The following is a 17,780-nucleotide window of genomic DNA, read 5'->3' on the forward strand; positions in this document are numbered from 1 at the left end:
GGAAGCTGGGAGTGAGTGCACAACCGGCGGCCAGACGTGAAAATAGATGCCGAGATGTGCGCAGCACGAGAACGCACGATTTCCTAGACATTGCCCACTATAGCACTGGGCCAGAGTTTGGCAAAGGTTCGGCATCTCGGCTGTCGGTAAGAGTGCGAGACCTTCTGCCACTGTGGCTGCTCTCCTCCTGGACCATTAATCATTGGGACAGTGTCATCCCTTCTCCAACGTGCATTGAGCATTCGCGCTCTGGAAATACCTAGAGCTTGGTGCTACCCTACGAGCATGTCAGGAAGGAGCTATCGCAGGAAGCATCCGTGGGAAAGGCGGCGGAGAAGCCGCGTTACTCCACGCAACCCGCTCGCCAACAAGAGAGGAGCGATTGCAAAGAGCGACAAAGGGAGCTGGCCCAGCTGCAAGAGAAGCCTGCCCTTCCGTGAGCATGAGATGAGATCACCGCTACATGTTGCCCGAGAAGAAGAAAGAAGCGAGCGCTCTGCCCTCAAGGGTTGCCAAGGCAAGCGCCGTCCATTTGACTGGACACGAATAGCTTGAGCACTCCAACGCGGAGGACTAGCGGCGTGGTTGCGCGACGAGGTCGATGAGTTGCTGAGCCAGCTGACTGCCAGCTAGGAAATGCTATCCATCATGATACAGAGCAGCGCAGTCTGCAACGTCGATATTCACTGCTGGTGTGAGGGGAGGAGAAGCCTGACAAAGGGCACCTCTTGCCAGACTTTCAATTGGTTCGCCAGGGCTCTATCCTTCGGTGTCACGACGGACGGGGGGCTTACCTGCACGTCGCCCCATGAGACGCTCCTGGAGCCGTTCACCCTCCTAGAATGAACTGCTACGCTCAAAGTCTTTACCTATGCAGCGCAGGGCAAGAAGTACATCGGATGAGGGTGCGCTCCACACCACACAGACACTTTGTATACAAAAACCAGCAAAAGTTGCCTGGTCTGTGATCAGGAGCTTCCAGGAACCCCATCTATATGGGTGGTAGCAGTCGCATCCCGCAAAACACGACCCAGAAATTCCTGCGGCAACCCGATCGGCGGCACGTTTTGGAGGGAGTGGGGTGTTTGTAACAGGCGGAGAGGTGACAATGATGGGTCATATATACTTGATGATGAGATCGAGGCAAGGTTGCAAAAAGGACCGAGGCTCAGTGAATAACGGTGTCAGTGTTGATGGTAGCAATCATGAATCCTGACGATGGCAGGGTGATGATGCACGAGGCATATGGTATGTATGAGGGACCAGGTGAAGGTTTGTGACTTTAGGCTGCTGAAAGCCCCGCAAGGTCGTCGACGCCTCGAGACCGAAGCAGCCCGACATCGTTTGAGCACGTGAAACCACGGTGACACAGTAGCCCTCACTCCTCCCTGCGCGCTGGATCGATCCCAAAATCGTTGAGGAGCATCGATCAAAATACCGTGCTGCCCGTCGAGTGGCCGTGCTAGAGTCCAGGCCCTGTTCGAAGATCCCCAGTTCAGGCTCAATAGTTAAAAGGTTGCGTTGATGGCCAAAGTGGAAAAGGTTGAAAAAAGAAGCGGTCGCACAAAAAGAAAGAATCCGGAATGGTCGGTTTCGCTTCCGAGAGCGCAGGTCCCCCACAAGTAGAGAGATGCTGAAATGGATCCTAACGTCATGTCTGGGGTGCACTAAGGTGTGAAGCAAAGAGGTTCCTTTCAAGCACCATTCGCCCCCTCCAGATGACCGGCTAGCGTCTGCCTTACCTGCACCCGTGCTGCTGCCACTGCTGGTTAGCATGATGGGCGACGCGCTCGCAACTGCGGGCCGAGCGCCGGACGATTGCAGGGACGCGACCGATGAAAGCACCCTCGATGGTCTCATCGCTTCCTTGCGCATCGCCGAGCTGCCGTCATTGTACGGCAACAGCAGTTCGTCAGCGTCTCCGCTGGGGGAGCCAGCTAGCTATCAACAAATTCAGGAGCATCAGCAGCAACTCTATCTCGACTCGGCCGGCATGCCTCCCTCACCCATTTCCGCCACCCGCCTGTTTGAAGCGGACATGGCGCACAATTTCTTCGCCAACCCGCACTCACACAGCCCTGCAGCTGTGAGAACGGTGGAGATGATCGAGGTGACCCGGGATATGATCTTGCAAGAGCTCTTCTGCCTACCCAAGTCTTCAATGCGCAAGTATGGCGGCAAGGGCAAAGCCAAGGAGGATCCCCGTGCAATCGACGGCTGCGGCTGGGAACTCGTCTTCACCTCGGGCGCAACTGCCTCTCTAAAGCTTGTGGCAGAGAGCTTCGATTTCGGCCCCAGCAATACTGCTGACGACGAGCGAGGCCAGTTGCTGCATCTCCTCGAGTCACACACCTCTGTCGTCGGTTTGCGTGGCATCGCCAAAGAGCGAGGGGTACGCAGCGCCGCCTGCGACGAAGACGAGATGCCTTCGCTTGTCGCGTCTCTCGATAGCGAGAGAAGCCTTGCAGTGGCCCCACTACAGTGCAACGCGACAGGTCGACGCTTCCATGTCCTCCTCGAGAAGCTTGGCGGCCACCGCACGAAAGTGCTCGTCGACGCAGCATCGTACCTTTCCTCATCTACGCGCCTGCCTCTTCCCGCTCCCTCCGACGAAGCTGCATATGAGCGCGCACCCGACTTTATCGCCTTCTCCTTCTACAAAATATTTGGCATGCCGACGGGCTTGGGCGGCCTGCTCGTCAAGCGCACCTCCGCTTTGTCGCTCTCCTGCAAGCCCTATTATGGTGGCGGTACGCTCTCGTTGCTCTTGCCACGCTCTGGTCGGGGTGTCCCACGCGCTGGGCTTGCGGATCGGATGGAAGATGGAACTATCAATTTCCATGGTGTACTGGCGCTCAAGCATGCGCTACAGGCGCACGAAACGATGCTAGGCAACTGGGCTGCTAGGCAGAGACATATTTGCCACCTGACCAGAGAGCTGTATGCAGGCCTCTCACGCTTGCGACATTACAACGGGCAAAGATTGGTGCATCTTCTCAGCAGAAGCGATGCCTCACGCGCCTTCCTGCAGCAAGCACACTGCTCCATGCATGCGGCGGATCAAGGGCCTATAGCTGCTTTCCTACTGTTGCTGCCCAACGGTCAACGCGTGGCAACATCAGAGATATCGCGTATCGCTTCTCTGCGCAATGTCCATCTCCGTGTCGGTCGCCATTGCAATGCTGGTGTTGCGCTCACACACACCCTTGCTGCAGACGTAGCTGCGATTGCCGATCAAGAGACAGGCAACCGAGAGCGAATGTGCGACGAGCAAGGATTATGGGACATTTGGCAACGCGGGACAGGCTGTGACAATGCTGAGGGCGTCGATGATGAGGCGAGCTCCGTGCGCGTCAGCCTCAGTGTCTGGAACACCCTCGCGGATGTCGATGCCCTTGTTTCCTTCCTCAAAACTTACTTTCTCATCGAAGCGCCACCTATGCAAACACTCTGCGACACCGACGCCACCACAACCACCCGCTGGCCATCGAGATCCAGCGCAATTGGCGAACGCGAGCTGAAATGTATCACATTGTACCCCATCAAATCGTGCGCGGGCCAAGAGGTGCAGGCGGGCCAGTCATGGCCGTTGACGCCGCACGGCCTCCTGCATGACCGAGAATGGTGCATCGTCGATGCCGGCACCGGAAAAGCGCTGAGCCAGAAGCGAGTGCCAAAGATGGCGACGATCCGCGCACGTGTCGACAGGGAGAGGGAGCTGCTTCATGTCACTTTGCCGTATGTTGACGGCGCAGACGGAGACGGAGACGCGACAGAGCTGACAATCGACATGAAGGACAGCGGTGCGGAGGACGAAGAAGGAGAGGAAGTCCGAGTTTGTGCCGACGTTGTCCGCCCTAGACTCTACACCAATTCGCACGTCGTGCATGCATTCTCGAGCTTTTTGCAGCGCGACTGCACCCTCGCTCGTCTACCGCCGCAATCCGCCTCGCGTCACGGACATTTCGACGTGAGCTTGATCGAGGCCGGCAGCAGCCTAGCACATCCATCCGCACACGGTCTGGACGGCCCAGTGCCGCGCCACGTTCCGATCCTGCTCTCGAACGAGAGCCCGTTCTTGCTGATCAACGAGGAGAGCGTGAGGCAGGTGATGGGCTGGATGGCACAAGACGGATTCGACGTGCAGGGGACGGCGCTGCAGATTGCACGACGCTTCAGAGCCAATTTTGTCGTTGGAATAAGGGCAATTGCGAGTGCTGGCGCCGATGCACCGCTGCCAGAGTACCTGCCCTTGCCATCTGCTTCCTGTGGAGAGGGCTCGGAGGACACGAGCGAGGACAGTCACACGGTCTCCTCGCCGGCCACGTCACCGCCAGTCTCACGTCCGTCATCGCAAGCCGGACACGATGGAACGAGCAAGGCGGGCTGCTTCCAGTTCTTCGCCGAAGACTCAATGAAGCGCGTGGAGATTGGCGAGCACGCCTTTGCGTCTCTCGGCGCGTGCCGTCGCTGCGAGATGGTCGCTGTGGATCAAGTGACGGGCGAGAGGAGGCCCGAAACGCTGCTCAGCTTGGCCAGGCGGCGCAGGAGCGAACAAGGCAGGGTCGAATTCGGCATGCATCTTTGCTGGCTCCCCGTGGTTCACGATATAGCGGCGCGAGTTCCAAGCGTGCACATCGGCATGGCTGCAAACTTCAAGTGAGAAACACTCTTTGCTCATTCGCGTTGTACTGTACATAAATCCACGGGATATTCCCACTTGCAGCTTGAGCTCTTCCAGTCATATTACATCACGGGCTTCACTTCCGTTTAGGCTGTGCCTTTGTTCTCAGCTCTGATCCACGTGTGTCCTTGGACCCTTGGCCTGCGATTGCGCTTGCGTCGGTTCTGCTGCTGCGGGTGCTGGGCTCTGAGAAACCTGCGCAACTCTGGATCCGGATCGCTCGACAGTGCGCCCGCGGCTGCGCAGCAGGTCCTCACTGACGATCGCAGCGCCAAGCGGACCAGAGGGAACGTGTTGCGTCTTGACGGCGACGGGACGAGAGGAGGGAGCGGCGCCGGTGGTGGCTTCGGCAGCGGCAGTGGCAATGACAGCGGTGCCCTGCGCAGACGCCGTCATGCTGGGTTCGAGGGCCGACCCGCCCATGTGACCCTGCTGCGCAATCGCGGCGCTCGTCGCAATACCGGGCGTGGGCGGACGCGAGGTGGAGGAGCAGTGCAGGACAGTGATCTTGGGCGAGCGCAGCTGGCGCTGCTCCTCGCCGCCGCCGCTGTTGGCGCGCAATTGCGACTCGGAGCGCTGCTTGGTGCCGCTGGCCACCGCCGAAAAGGGGAGCGCGAGCGTGAGGTCGGCGAGGCCGAGCGGGCCTGGTGCCGCGTGACGTGTGCTTGCGGCGCCTGCGGCGGTCTTTATCGAAGACGGCCGCGATGAGCCGCGCCTGGTGGTGGTAGCAGTCGTCGTTGCGGCCTTTTCAGCATCCATGCCCTTGTCCTTCTGGACCGCCTCTGCCGACACGATGCACTCCGGTTCGTCGGTGAGCGGCGCATGAAGCAAACCCAACGCCGTGCTGTCGCTCGCGAAGGCGGAAGAAGCGGGCACGAGGGGGTTGCTGAAGTCAGCAACAGCTGCAGAGGCATGGGCGTCCTTGTCACCCTTCTTGCTAGCTTCACCGTCCGGACCATGAGCGCTGCTCTTCTTCCTGTTGATGCCCAGACGCTGCAGAACGGTCGTCCTCTGCTGCGACTGTGGCTGCGGCGCGTTGGCGGCTTCATTGTGCTGCTCGCCGGGAGCGACAGCCCCAGCGGAATGAGCGGCGGTGGCGCTGCTGGCGTCCAAGGCGAGCTTCTCATCGCACGGTGCAAACGGCGCCCTTCTCAGCACCTGGTGCTTGGGGCTCGGCGGGGGGCTGAGGCTGGCAAAATTGACGTGGTGTCCGCCGTCAGCGTCGTACTCGTCGTAAATCTCGCTCTGCAGCAGCTCCTCGAGGACGTCTTCGAGCGTGATGATGCCGACGGGCGTGCCCGTGTCGAACGCACCGTCTGCGTCTGCATCGGAATCCACGTCGGCGCACGCGCCTGCGTGAAACTGTTGCTGTTCCGCGCTGCCGGTACCTGTGTTGGTCGACTGGTGCGAGGTCAGCTCGAGCGAAATGGACGTCTCGTGCTTGGACAGACGCTTGCTGAAGAGGCCCTTTGTCTTGCGGCGCCAGCCGTCATGCGGATGCAATTGGTGATGCGCGTGCGGGTGGTGGCTGGGCGACACGCGGTTTGACGATGACGCCGAGGGAGAGGTGCTGGTGGTGCTGCTGACGTCGCTATCACCCGAGACAATCCTACTGAGTTTGTCCGACTCGGAGGAAACGGTGCCGACGTCGGTGGCAGAGTTTTGCCTTGGGAAACTGTTGTTACTGGCGTCCTTCTCCGTGCTGTCCTCCTCCTTGATGCCGTCGAGTGCGCCGCCAGTGCCGGTACCTTTGCCAGCTGCCGCCTTGCCGCTCACGCCGAGCACAGCGTGGCGCGTGCGGCTGCTGACAATGGCCATGTGGCTGCGGCCCTCCTGGAAGGCGTTGAGGACGTTAAGCAGCGGTTCGTCCTGCGGTATGGTCGGCATGGCATTGATGACCATGTCCGAAACAGGGACCGCGTCCTCGGGGTCGAGCAGGACACACGATTTGACGAGCAGCGTGCCGATGATCTTGCGTCGCGTGACCGTCGCCGGTGCCAGGTAGCCGAAGCTGGCCGTCTCGGCGAGCGCCGCGGTCGACGAGGTGGGCGAGCCGGGAGGGGGGCTCTGCGGGCTGCCGCTGTCGCTGGCGGCAGCGTCCGCCTGCGAGGCGGAGACCTTGCGTGCGAACGTCGACAGCAGAGAAGGCTTCTTGCTGGGCGTCGCGGAGCCGCTGTTCGCCAGCGCCTTGCCGCCGCCGAGGGAGATGTCGATGTCCTGGTAGATGGGGATGCGCGAGTGTCCGCTACGGACGACCTTCTCGAGCGTGGCATAGTCAAGCTTGGCCTCGAATGGGAGCATGAACACGCGCTCGATCGGCGTCATGGCGTCCTGGACGACCTTCTCTTGCAGATCGAGCGCGCCACCTACGATCATGACCGTGTCGCCGTTTAGGTCGCCGCCGCGGCCGCCGGCGGCGGCGTGGATGTTGACCAACTCCTTGAGCTCGCCGCGGCGGTAGATGATGCCGTGATGCGGGCCGAGGGCGGCGTGCAGGATGCGCGACACGGGCCACGCGACGGGCCAGAGAACAAGGATGATGATGCGCGTCGGCAGCGCCATGTACGCGCCGACAACCAGCCCGTATCGCGAGCAGACCGATTGCGGGATCAGCTCGGCAAAGATGACGATCACAACGATCGAGAAAATCACCGCGCGGAAGCCGCCGCCAAGCAGCGGGTCTGCGACAATCGGCAGGGTCTGCGGGCAGCGCAAAAGAGCCAAAAGAAGTCATGAGCAGACGCACAAAGCTATCTGTGCCTTTTTCCATTTGTCCTCAAACGTGGAACTCACCTCGTTGGTGATCATGTTGGCGATGAGCAGCGTGGTGAGCAGCAGATGGCCGTCCTTGCGCACGGGCATAATCTTGCGCGCATACATCTTCTGCTTGTCGGTCCCCTGCGCGGCGAGCACCTGGAGCTGCGTCTCGTCAAGCGACATGTAGCCGAGCGTCAGACCGGCAAAGAGGCCCGAGAGGAGGATGAGCACAGGGACGACGATGGCGTAGGCGGCCTTCTGGACGGACGAGATACCCGGCGGGGAGGTGGAGGACTCGCATGCATTCGCGGCGCTGGTGCCAGAGTCCTCCTGGCGCTTTGCATGGTACTGGGTGTGGTCATGCATGGAGCTGTGGGGCGGGGCCACCGCGCTGCGTGCCAGGTTGTGGCCATGACTGCAGTTGCGGTCCTTGGGATCAGTGCAAGATGGACGATCGAGACGATGCGCGAAGGATGGGGTTATTTGACGACCGCTTTCCACAGCATCTTGGTTTTCGTGCCGCGCACGCGCGTCTCCGATAGCGTAGACGGGCTCACTGTGCTGTTGCTGTTGCTGAAGGTGGCTGCCGTATGCGCCATCTCGTGCAATATCCGGCGCGGCCCAGCGGGCAGGGTGGAGCGGCAAGAGGTGGGAGTGCTCATCGTGCTGCTGTGCATCGGCCGCGCGAGGAGCGATTTGCTGAATCGGGCTGGCCTGGGCAGTGAGGACGATGCTAGTGGCGGCAAAGAGAGCGAGGGCAAAGAGCCAAACGAAGGAAGCAACAGAACTGCTACGTCGAAGTGTGCTCGGTGTCGTTAGGGCTGCTGTGCCGGGAGTGGTGTCGTCGCCGCCGGAGCAAGGAGAGGGGCAGTCATGGATCGCTGCAGCGTCGTTTTGGTACTCGTGCTGATGCGCTACAGCAGCGAGAGAGCGCGGTGCGCTGTCGTTGTTGTCGGGGCGATGGCTAGGGTGAGGGCAAAGGCGAAGGGCGCCTATATCGGGATCGAGGTCGAGGGTCTGGGCGGAGAGGTCGACCATTTATCGTTGCGTTTCTCCGGTATGATGGTGTCGAATGCTTGCGATAGGAGCTGGGCGTGCGTGTATTCTTCCCCGAGGAGCAGCGGCGGTGGGCGATGCTTCTTGAGTCTGGGGGGTTGGGGTTGGGATTGCGTGTGTGTAGTGTAGATAGGGGATACAGGTGGTTGGTTATATAGTCTGTTAATACCGCGTGATGCGATACTCGCGTGATGGGAATGACGGGATGCTCCTTTCGACTCTATAATGCAGACTGACGCAGTGCCAGCACTGGACACTCAATCGTTCATGCAGAGTTGACTCGACTCACTGCCGCAGTGCCGGCGGTATCACCTACCGCCACTCACCGGCGGGCTCCTGCTAACTGAGCGGCCTTCATAGCACAGCATTGCATTGCATAGCATAGCATTGCCATGCATCAACTCAATGTACATCCAGCTCGCGTCGCATCCGCCATCATGTGTGCAATTGCAATCGTTATACCGATCCCGTCCCGCGAATGCTTGCCCCCCACACACACTCGCAGGAGCGATTCACACAGAAACAAACCCCGTTCCGGGGCAAATGGAGCCTCCAGCTGCTTCTGCCGCGTCAGCGACGTGATGGGACTGGTAGCTGGCGTGTGCTGGTGACGCGCTCCATGCTGCCACGATACAGCGGATCTCAAAGTTGGCCGGAGCAGATATGCACGTGCGATCCGATCCGATCCCGCCACGCCAGCCAGCAAGCGCACCACTGGGCTGGCTCTGGTCCGAGCTGCCAAGGGGGGGGGGCGAGGACACACCGCCCTCTCCTGTACACATTGCCATTCACCTCGTGTCCTGGTTGATTGGTGAGCGCAGTAGCAGACGAATGAGCATGTAAAGCCAACTAGAGGGGTCCCGGAAGAAGAAGCCATGTACAAAAAGAGTGGTGTGCTCATATGCTTCCCGCCCGGAGTTCACGGCGCTGCTGCTGTGCGTCATGTCGTCACCACGGCCTTTCTTACTCTCACACGCCTTGCAAATGGGCCAGCTGTCGATAGAGTGGGCTTGGGGTCACCAACCAGCTTCCTCCCCCGGGCTTGAAAGCGATCGAGATGCTTCCAGAAGTGCACCATTTGTAGTATCTCTCTCTCTATTACAAAATACAAGGGGGTGTGTGCGTGTGAAGCAGAGGGGCGATTCGGGACCGCTGGATGGCGGATGGACGAGCGAGAACTGCTGAGGACGTGTTTGGTTGTGGTCTGCTTGTTTGATCAACAGTACGTACCATCCATTCATATTCATGCCACCAGCTGTCGCTTTTGACCGTGACCATACCACAGAAACACCCTGCCAACTTAGTATTTCATACGCGCACATTGCGCAATCGACCCAACGCAAAGATGGCAGCACCCCCGCGTCCTGCCGCCGTCGGTCTCGAGTTGTTCAAGACGCTCCTGACGCCGACGGTTCCCTCGGGGCACGTGCTTGCATTCGGCCTCTTGCTCGGCACGCAGGCCTGGCATGGCTTCATTGGCGGGTGAGCTTGTGCGCAGCTGACAAGCTTCACTGTAAAGCGCAATATCGATGCGGGTCGATACTGAAGGTTGCAGCTGACGTCCGAATCCTCTCTCTTTGCGTAACGGCGGATGCACACACAGGCCCATTGCTTACAAGAATCTCCCGCGACAGACGTTCGGCAATCTGCAGAATCACCTCTTCAGGGTGGGCCTGGTTGCCTGCTGCCGCCTCTTCTTGCGCCTCCCACTGACCCATCCCTCTCTCCCTGTGCATGTTCGACAGGTCTATTTTCCGCTGACCACGGGTCTGAGCGCGGTGCTGCTGGCGACGTACACACTCGCAAACCCGTATGTGCGCTCGCACGCGTCGGACCTCGCGCACCCGGTCGTCTACCAGGCATTCACGCTGCTGACCAGCACGCTCGCGCACGCCGCCAACTGGCTCTATGTCGGCCCCAGGACGACCGACGTCATGTACCGCCGCCACCGCCTCGAGCGCACAGAGGGAAAAAGCTACGACAACGTCACCGCAAGCGACGAGATGAAGGACCTCAATAAGCAGTTTTCCATCCTCCACGGCATCAGCAACCTCCTCAATTTCGTCGCGTTCGGCGGTGTCGTCTTCCACGGCCTCTGGCTTGCACACTACGGCCTGCATAGCTGAAAGTAGGCTTGATAAAGATACACGCGCAATGATAAAGATGAACAATGCCCCGCTCTTACTAGTTCTCAGGATGCTTCTCCTGCCCCTCGTCCAGGTAGCCGTATACGCGCGCCACGCGTGTGCAGCTCTCGAACAGCTGCTGGTTGAGCTCGGCGAGGAAGCACGGTATGCTCTGCAATGTCGCGCCCTGCCCGAGCCACTTGTCTCGCAAGCCCTGCACGTCTGCAAGCCCCTCCTTGGTCGCCTCGCCCATCAGGCGCATGCTTCCCGCGTCGCCCTCGCCGCTCTGGAACACGAGTGTCGTCGTACTTGCCGCGCTCGCGCTCCGGCTGAACGCAGACGTCAACTTGACCTTGCCGCTCTCCATGAACTTGAGCTTCCAGCCGAATAAGGACGTCACCACATCCCGGAACTCGGCTGCTTTGAAGGCGTACACCTGCCGAAGGCGCAGGAACATCTTGTCCTTATCCGCGAACTGCTTCTGGGCCGACTCGAGCTCCATTTTGAGACTCTCCACCACCGCTCGCGGTACCAGCTCGGCCCCAGCCCCGGCGCCTGTAGCAGCAGACGATGATGATACTGGGAGGGATGGCAACTGCGCAGCGCCGTTCGCAGCGGCGGCGGCGAGCGCGGCGGAAAGTTCATCGATCTTGGCGAGCAGCGCCTCGTTCTCCTCTTTGAGCGCGTTCAGCCTCTGCGCGCGTAAGTTGCGCGCCTGGTCCAACGGGTTGTTTGCCAGGGTCAGGACCTGGAACTTGCTCTGATCAAACTCGCCGCGCCCGATTCGCGCCCACAGCTTCTCGTTCTCCTCGCCGAGAGATTGTAGCTCCTTCTCCAGCGCGGCGATTGTCGAGGTGGCTTCAGCGCTCGCAGCTGAATGCGCCTCGGCCTCAGCGAGTGTTTGCTGTGCTTGTGCCGCTTGTAGCTGGCTAGGCGCGCCTCGTAGTTGTTGCTCGAACGCCGAGGCCTGCTGCTGCGCTTGCTTGATCTCCTCCTCTAGACGCGCGTTCACCACTCGATACTCTCCCAGCTGCGCTTCGAGCACATCAATGCGCTGCAGATTCGCTTCGTCGAAAGAGCTTTTCTTGATCTTTTGCTCCATTTGAAATGAGTCCTGGAACATGAAAGGGAAGAAGATAGGAATGAGTTCGCGACAAGCAACGACAAAGATATCTCTGAGGAAGGGGCAGCTGTGGCAACTCACAAGCAGAGCTTTGTAGCGATCCGTCTCGTCCTTTGCGCGCTGCTCCGCCAGTTCCGCACGCTCGGCAGCGACCCTGCTCTTGCTCCACTTCATTTCCGTCTCGAGGTTCCGCTTCTCGCCCGCCTCGACCTCCTCTTCGAGCCGCTTCTTGTCCGCGCTGGCACGCTGCAGCAGCTCCAGCAGGCCGCGGAGCTTCGACAGCGAGGCGAAAAGTGAGGATTCCAGCGTAGTGAGGTACGAAGGCAGAGTGTACCGGTTGAAAGGCGTAGGGCGCGCTGGTGCGACAAATGCATTCGCCGCCGCGTCGCTCGTCGCCTCTGCAATCCGAAGCGCAGCCCGGATGTCCCCGTCTGCATCTGCCCCTTGCCTTGCACCTACAGCGGGGTTGTTTAGGCCGTGCAAGCATGCTTCCCACTTTTCTACCTCTTCCTTTGCTTTTCTTGCGTCCTCTTCCAAGCCGAGCAACTCCATGTTGCGCATCTCGAGCTGGCGGATCTTGCTTTCGAGCCCGCGCTTCTCCTCTCGCACCAACTCAATTGACTCGAGCTGGCTTTTGAGCCGCATGTTCTCGCTGGTCAATGATACTTGAGACGCCTCGAGCTTCTTGAGATGCGTGACTTGGCGATGCAGCTCTTGCCGCAGCGCTTCTTGTCCTCCATCTTGGTCCGCTCTGCGACCCATGGTCATGGTAGGGTCCCGTTTACCCGCGATATCTCGCAGCTCTTTGACTTCTGATGTGACATCCTCCAGTTGCTTTTGGAAGCGCTGCCGTTCGGCATCGGACGCGTCCCGCGCTGTCCGCGCCGCGATCAACTCCATCTCTAACCGCGTTATCTCTTGTCTCGTGCTTTGCTTGTATTGATCGAGTTCCGTAGTCTTTTGCTCCAAGTCCGCCTCCGAAACGCCAAGCATTTCTCTGTACTCTTTGAGCTCTTTCCGAAGTCCTTCAATCTCGGTCATGTGCTCCTCCTCCCGTGTGCGCTTTTGCATCTGCAAAGATTCCCATTCCTGCAGCATTTCGAGTCGTTCGCGTTGAAATCGTTCGATCTGCCGTGTCTTCTCGATGATCTCGCGCTCCAATTCTCCATTGCGCGACTCGACGTGCACTAGGCGCACCTGATAATCGTGCCGCACGGCGCTAATGTCGGCTATCGAGGTGAGAGACTCGCGCGCTGCAGTGGAGGCCTGCTGAGCCTTGGCTGCCAAGCTGGGAATGGCAGCGGCATCACCGATGGACGACGCGTTCGAAAGGCGCGAGGAGGGTCTGAACAGGCGTTTGGCCGAGGGAGGAGCACCGTCATCGTGTAGAGGTTGCTCAAATACATCGCTCTGTGCATCCGCTTCATCGGCTCGTACGCCTTGTGCAGACGCTGGCCTTCTGGAGCTGGGTGGCGCGATGTAGCTTTGCGAAGCTCGCCGCTTCTGGCCTGCTTGCGACCCGATCATGTCAACACCCCCGGCGGTGGTGCAATTGCTGTTACCGGCTGTACCTGATACGAATGATCGAGGTGCTGCGCCCGGAGCTGGTAAGCCGGACGCATACGTCCTTCTCTCCGGCATAGCACTGCGCGTTCCATTGCGCAGGTGATCCGCCCCAGCAATACCACCGGACGGTATTCGTAACGCCGTCGAAGCTGAGAGACGGGGTAGGGCCGACGTAGCGCGGGGAATACCAGACGACCCACCGGCGCCGCCGCTGTGTCCCGGATTCTGCGATTTTCTGCGTTGCTCCATGGTGAAACGCAAGCGGACACCGATGTTCCAAGCGAAACTGCCTTTATCCGAACCGCACAGACGAGGACATAGATGCAGATTGCCCAGAACACTGACCGATTATGTCAAGTGCTATGTCTGCTTTGATGTTTGTTGTTCTCACTTCCACCAAAAGGCGGGGGGTTAGACTGAAGGCTGAGGACTGCAACCCTATTTCAGAAGGACCCGCCCACATGAGTCTAGTGGAGTCTACCTACGGACAAGACAACTGCCTGTGAGAGCGCCACCAACCACATCCTTCTCTGTTGAGCTGGTTCCCTTTCTCGAATACAGACACACCCGCTACTCTCTTGTTGAGCACTTGAGTGGCTACCACCTGCAACCTGCATTCCAAAGCAACCTTATTGCTGAGATTTGGTAAAGTGGGCTCTGTGCCCCGAAAAGACCACTTTCTGTATCAAGAACAGAAGCGACGATGCCGCCTAACGTAGCCTCCGCGTCGGTCGCAGACTTTGACGATGACACCGATGTGGGTAGTCGGCCCTGCCTCGTGGAGATCCTTGCTGCGAGAAGATTCGAGCTAGTCCGATGTCGCTGATGCTAACCCACATGGATGCGCATGCCCCGCTCTGCTCTTTCGCAGTTCGCTCTCCCGGAGCCACCACCTCAAGCTCGCGGTGGACCGGACCAGATGGCAGCGTTGCAGCAGATGATGGGGCAGTTGGGCGCTGGCGACGCTGGTGTGCCTGGTGGAGGAATGGGCGCTTCGGGATCCAAAGCGACAGGGGCAATAGATGACCTGAATGCTGAACACAAGGAGTGGATCGCCATCTACCCGATCTATCTCGACGCCAAGCGACCTTTTGGCAAGGGGTGCCGCCGGGTTTCGTACACCAAGAGCAGCCTGTTCCCACAGAGCCTGCACATCGCCAAAGCGCTCAGCCGCCTCAACATCTCCGCTGTGCACGAGGTCCGCAAGACGCATCCCAAAGATTGGGAGAATCCAGGCCGAGTCAAGGCGAAGCTGTTCAACGAAGACTGGCTGTCCCTGCACCCAACCATTAAGACGAAGAAACAACTTATCGAGGCAATCGCAGAGATCGTGCAGCCATGGGCAGGCGGCCCTCCGCCTCCGCTGCCTGATCTGAAAGTGAAAGCGGAGAAGCTGCGCATGCGACGAGAAGCAAAAGCAACTGCATCAGCCGCAGCCTCCGTTGCGCCGGCCGGTAAGAAGACCAGCGCAGGCACCGCCGCCCAACCCAGCAAGAAAGCCACAGACGGCACGACGGCAGCCTCGCCTTCTCGTCGATCGCGTAAGATTGCACCACCGGCTGTGAATCCCATCAAAGCTCGACTGCAGCAGATCCGCTTCCCGCCTCTCGAGGACCGGCTGCCGCCGCACTCTCCGGCCATCGAGCAGGGCATCCTCAACATGGACCTTGCGGGCGCGATGGGCGGCGGCATGCCGCCTGGCTTGGAAGGTATGAATCCGATTGCTTCCATGCTCGGCGGCTTCATGGGCGGTGATGACGATGAGGACGAAGAGGCCAAGGAGGTGCAAAAGAAGGATGAAAAGCCCATGCCCGGTTTGAGTAGAAGGCAGAGGAAAAAAGTCGTCCGTATCGGTCGTTGAGGGTCTGCTCAGCAATGAGCAGTAAAGCAGTCGGACAATGTAGCGATTCACCGATCCTCCCCTCGGTCCAATGACAGAAGCGTGCAACTGGATGCCAGTTCCTGGCTATTTGAAAGGCTGCGGCTATCCGGTGTGTGATATACTACATTCGTCATGACAAGTGTCAGGCCTGTTGCGGAATCGTTGTATACATCATACCTCACGGTAGCGCGCCCCCTCGCTTAATCGGACTAGCGCTGCCCAGTACGGGTCTCGGGCCAGCATCAGCACCAGGTGGAGCCAATCCGCTTTGCGTGCCCGAGCGGCCCATGGCTCCGCCCGTGCCGGATTTGCTGGGTGACGTGCCCATCATCGCGGCGCCAGGCCCGCTGTGGGCACCATCGCCACCATCAGATGGCGCAACGATCTTTGGGTTCCTGGCGAAAGGGTTGTCCGACCCGGCGCGTCTCAGCATGCTCGTGCCTTGACCCGAAAGCGCGCCGCTGCCTGCGCCGCCCATGGGCGTGCCAGCGCCAAATACGCTTCGGCCCGGTGCGCCAGGCCCAGAAGGCGGGCTGAAGACGCCCGCGTTGCTGCCACGCGGCTGCTGTGCCGGTGAGCCAGGCCCGAACCCGCCGAGCGCATGCTGCCGGCCGCTCGGCGTACCTGGGTACGGGCCAGCAGTATGGCCTGGCTGGCCCTGGTACGAGTGCGGGTGCTGCGTGGGAAGATTGTAGAATGTCCAGAATCCGTTTGGTTGCGGCAGGGATTGGCCCGTGTTGTAGCTGAACTCGAGACCAACGCCTGGTTCTTTTTCGAGGTCGAGGATGCTGACGAAGCGTCGTGCGAGGTCGTTGAGCTTGTTCACGTCATCCTTCGAGCGCGTCCAGATGGAAAGCCTGTCACCCTTTGCCCGCACACTGACCACTGCACCGGTGATCATGTCGTGTGGATCGAGCTCCTCGCCGATGAGCGCTAGCACGAGCCACATCCAGCTCCTGTCCAGCAGCGCCGGGTTGTTCGTCGCCTTGAGTGTCAGCGTCCACTTGCCGCCTTTGGCGTTGCGCCGATCTTCCCACATCGGTTTGATGCCGTCCTTGAACAAGTGGTAGTTGGACGACTTTTCCAGCTGCGATGGCCGGCGCAGCGTGGAGAACGTGGCGAAGAACGACTCTACATCATTGTATGCACCGAGCATCCGCAGTGCCGCTTCCCACGTGCTAGGCGCTTGTGCACCTGGAGCTGGCGTTGTAGGTGATATAGGCGATGGCGGCACATGCTGAGAGGCACCTGCTGCCGGTGAGGATGCAGCTAGGTTGGTTGGGTACGGGAGATTTGCCGAAGGGCTGCTTCCGCCTAGTTGCGGAGTATTCGCCGGCGTTGACTGCTGGCTCGTCGACGCAGCATTGGATGGGTTCCAGGACTTGGAGTCAAAGTACAGAGTCCTGTATCAATGTATAGGAGGCAAAAAAATCAGCAAGAGATGTGGGTAGCGGTCCAGTCATCATATCGCACACTCACCACTTGTGCTGCAGCGGGTGCACCGTCTTACCATCGGGGCCGATGACCGGCGTGCGTGAGGACAGAGAAGGGGTCGAGCCTGAAGAAACATTCGGCTTGACTGGCGGAGGTCCAGGCGGTTTGGCGGGAGCAAGGACGGGAACAGAAGCGCTGGCCGCCAAGGCGGTGTTCTCTGCAGCGGGGGTCGAACTCGTTGCCTTGGGCTCTCCTGCTTCTGGCGTTCTGCTCGCTGCAGGTGTGTTGGCACCATCACTGTTAGCCGCCGAATTCTCCGCAGCTGCCGAATCATTCTCTTTTGGCTCAGTGGTTGCAGTCTTTGCGCCCGGGGCGTCCATCTGACTCTTGCTCTTGCTGTGCGTCAAGCCTTTCCTGCTCAGTCTCTCTCGAATCCCGTCAAGCGAAGGAAAAGGGGTGGATCCTTCGGCCTTCTTGGGTGAGCTCGGCGCCTCATCTCCTACCTTGGTCGAACCAGTCGCTGCATCTAAGGCAGGTGCCGTCTCACCGGGAATGAGTCTCCCGGCGAGGCCGAGCCTACCGCGCAAGCCCGTTCCTCCTTGGCTGGGGCTCAATGCGCCTGCCGCTTCGCCATCGCCGGCCGACTTGTCTGCGGGATCTGCGTTCGTCTGAGCAATATTGTACTTGGATGCAATGTCGGACAGAGTAGGAGCACGCTTGGAAGTTGAGGAGCTGCGCGCAGCAGGGGATCCAGCTGGTTGTCCTTGTTTGGCGGTGGTGTCCTCTCGACTGATGCCAGAGGGCACAGTCCCCGTAGCTTCCCCTTGATACGACATTCTGATATCAATGACAGTCGAAGCGTATTTTACTGACGTCTGTACGTTCTCGCGTTGACTGGATGCTACAACAGTCTGTACACAGCTGGTGAAACACCGGGAGAGCTGGCTCGAGACTCTGGGTTTGGAAGCTGGGATGTGCGGCAGATGAAGGCGTGCGGGACGTACAATTAGACCTACGTCCTGGATATCGGCAAACGTCTCTACGACTTGCAGGCAGTGCTTCCTTGGCGCCAGTCTTGTAGACCTCGAGAGCAGCACTAGGGGATGGCAAGGGCAGAGGGCTAGAAGAGGGGGAATATTTCTCTGCGCAAGG

The 17,780-nt window shown here is 59.7% G+C and overlaps 6 protein-coding genes across 6 annotated transcripts; 3 read left to right on the plus strand and 3 right to left on the minus strand.

The window, feature by feature from the left end:
- Positions 1–1,664: 1,664 nt before the first annotated feature.
- On the plus strand, positions 1,665–4,754 carry K437DRAFT_257596 (PLP-dependent transferase). Its single transcript, XM_013386861.1, has one exon. The coding sequence runs from the start codon at positions 1,778–1,780 to the stop codon at positions 4,661–4,663; it is 2,886 nt and encodes a 961-aa protein (XP_013242315.1). The 5' UTR covers positions 1,665–1,777; the 3' UTR covers positions 4,664–4,754.
- On the minus strand, positions 4,665–8,606 carry K437DRAFT_257597 (DUF21-domain-containing protein). Its single transcript, XM_013386862.1, has 2 exons — positions 7,478–8,606; positions 4,665–7,384 (listed from the first exon to the last, which is right to left on the minus strand). The coding sequence occupies exons 1-2, from the start codon at positions 8,477–8,479 to the stop codon at positions 4,790–4,792; spliced, it is 3,597 nt and encodes a 1,198-aa protein (XP_013242316.1). The 5' UTR covers positions 8,480–8,606; the 3' UTR covers positions 4,665–4,789.
- Positions 8,607–10,104: 1,498 nt separating this feature from the next.
- K437DRAFT_225767 (uncharacterized protein) lies at positions 10,105–10,623 on the plus strand (the record flags this gene model as incomplete). Its single annotated transcript, XM_013386863.1, has 2 exons — positions 10,105–10,164; positions 10,243–10,623. Coding segments are annotated over 2 exons (441 nt in total), but the record flags the coding sequence as incomplete, so codon positions are not given.
- Positions 10,624–10,626: 3 nt separating this feature from the next.
- On the minus strand, positions 10,627–13,626 carry K437DRAFT_257600 (uncharacterized protein). The gene is made up of 2 exons (XM_013386864.1): positions 11,828–13,626; positions 10,627–11,737 (listed from the first exon to the last, which is right to left on the minus strand). Exons 1-2 carry the CDS (start codon positions 13,559–13,561, stop codon positions 10,682–10,684), a joined length of 2,790 nt encoding a protein of 929 aa, XP_013242318.1. The 5' UTR covers positions 13,562–13,626; the 3' UTR covers positions 10,627–10,681.
- Positions 13,627–13,864: 238 nt separating this feature from the next.
- K437DRAFT_291148 (signal recognition particle, SRP19 subunit) lies at positions 13,865–15,338 on the plus strand. Its single transcript, XM_013386865.1, has 2 exons — positions 13,865–14,069; positions 14,184–15,338. Exons 1-2 carry the CDS (start codon positions 14,016–14,018, stop codon positions 15,171–15,173), a joined length of 1,044 nt encoding a protein of 347 aa, XP_013242319.1. The 5' UTR covers positions 13,865–14,015; the 3' UTR covers positions 15,174–15,338.
- Positions 15,269–17,743, minus strand: K437DRAFT_274978 (translation initiation factor eIF4e). The gene is made up of 2 exons (XM_013386866.1): positions 16,674–17,743; positions 15,269–16,597 (listed from the first exon to the last, which is right to left on the minus strand). The coding sequence occupies exons 1-2, from the start codon at positions 17,462–17,464 to the stop codon at positions 15,373–15,375; spliced, it is 2,016 nt and encodes a 671-aa protein (XP_013242320.1). The 5' UTR covers positions 17,465–17,743; the 3' UTR covers positions 15,269–15,372.
- Positions 17,744–17,780: the final 37 nt, after the last annotated feature.

This window comes from Tilletiaria anomala (genome assembly GCF_000711695.1).
Source record: "Tilletiaria anomala UBC 951 chromosome Unknown K437scaffold_63, whole genome shotgun sequence".
Taxonomy (NCBI): Eukaryota; Fungi; Basidiomycota; class Exobasidiomycetes; order Georgefischeriales; family Tilletiariaceae; genus Tilletiaria; species Tilletiaria anomala.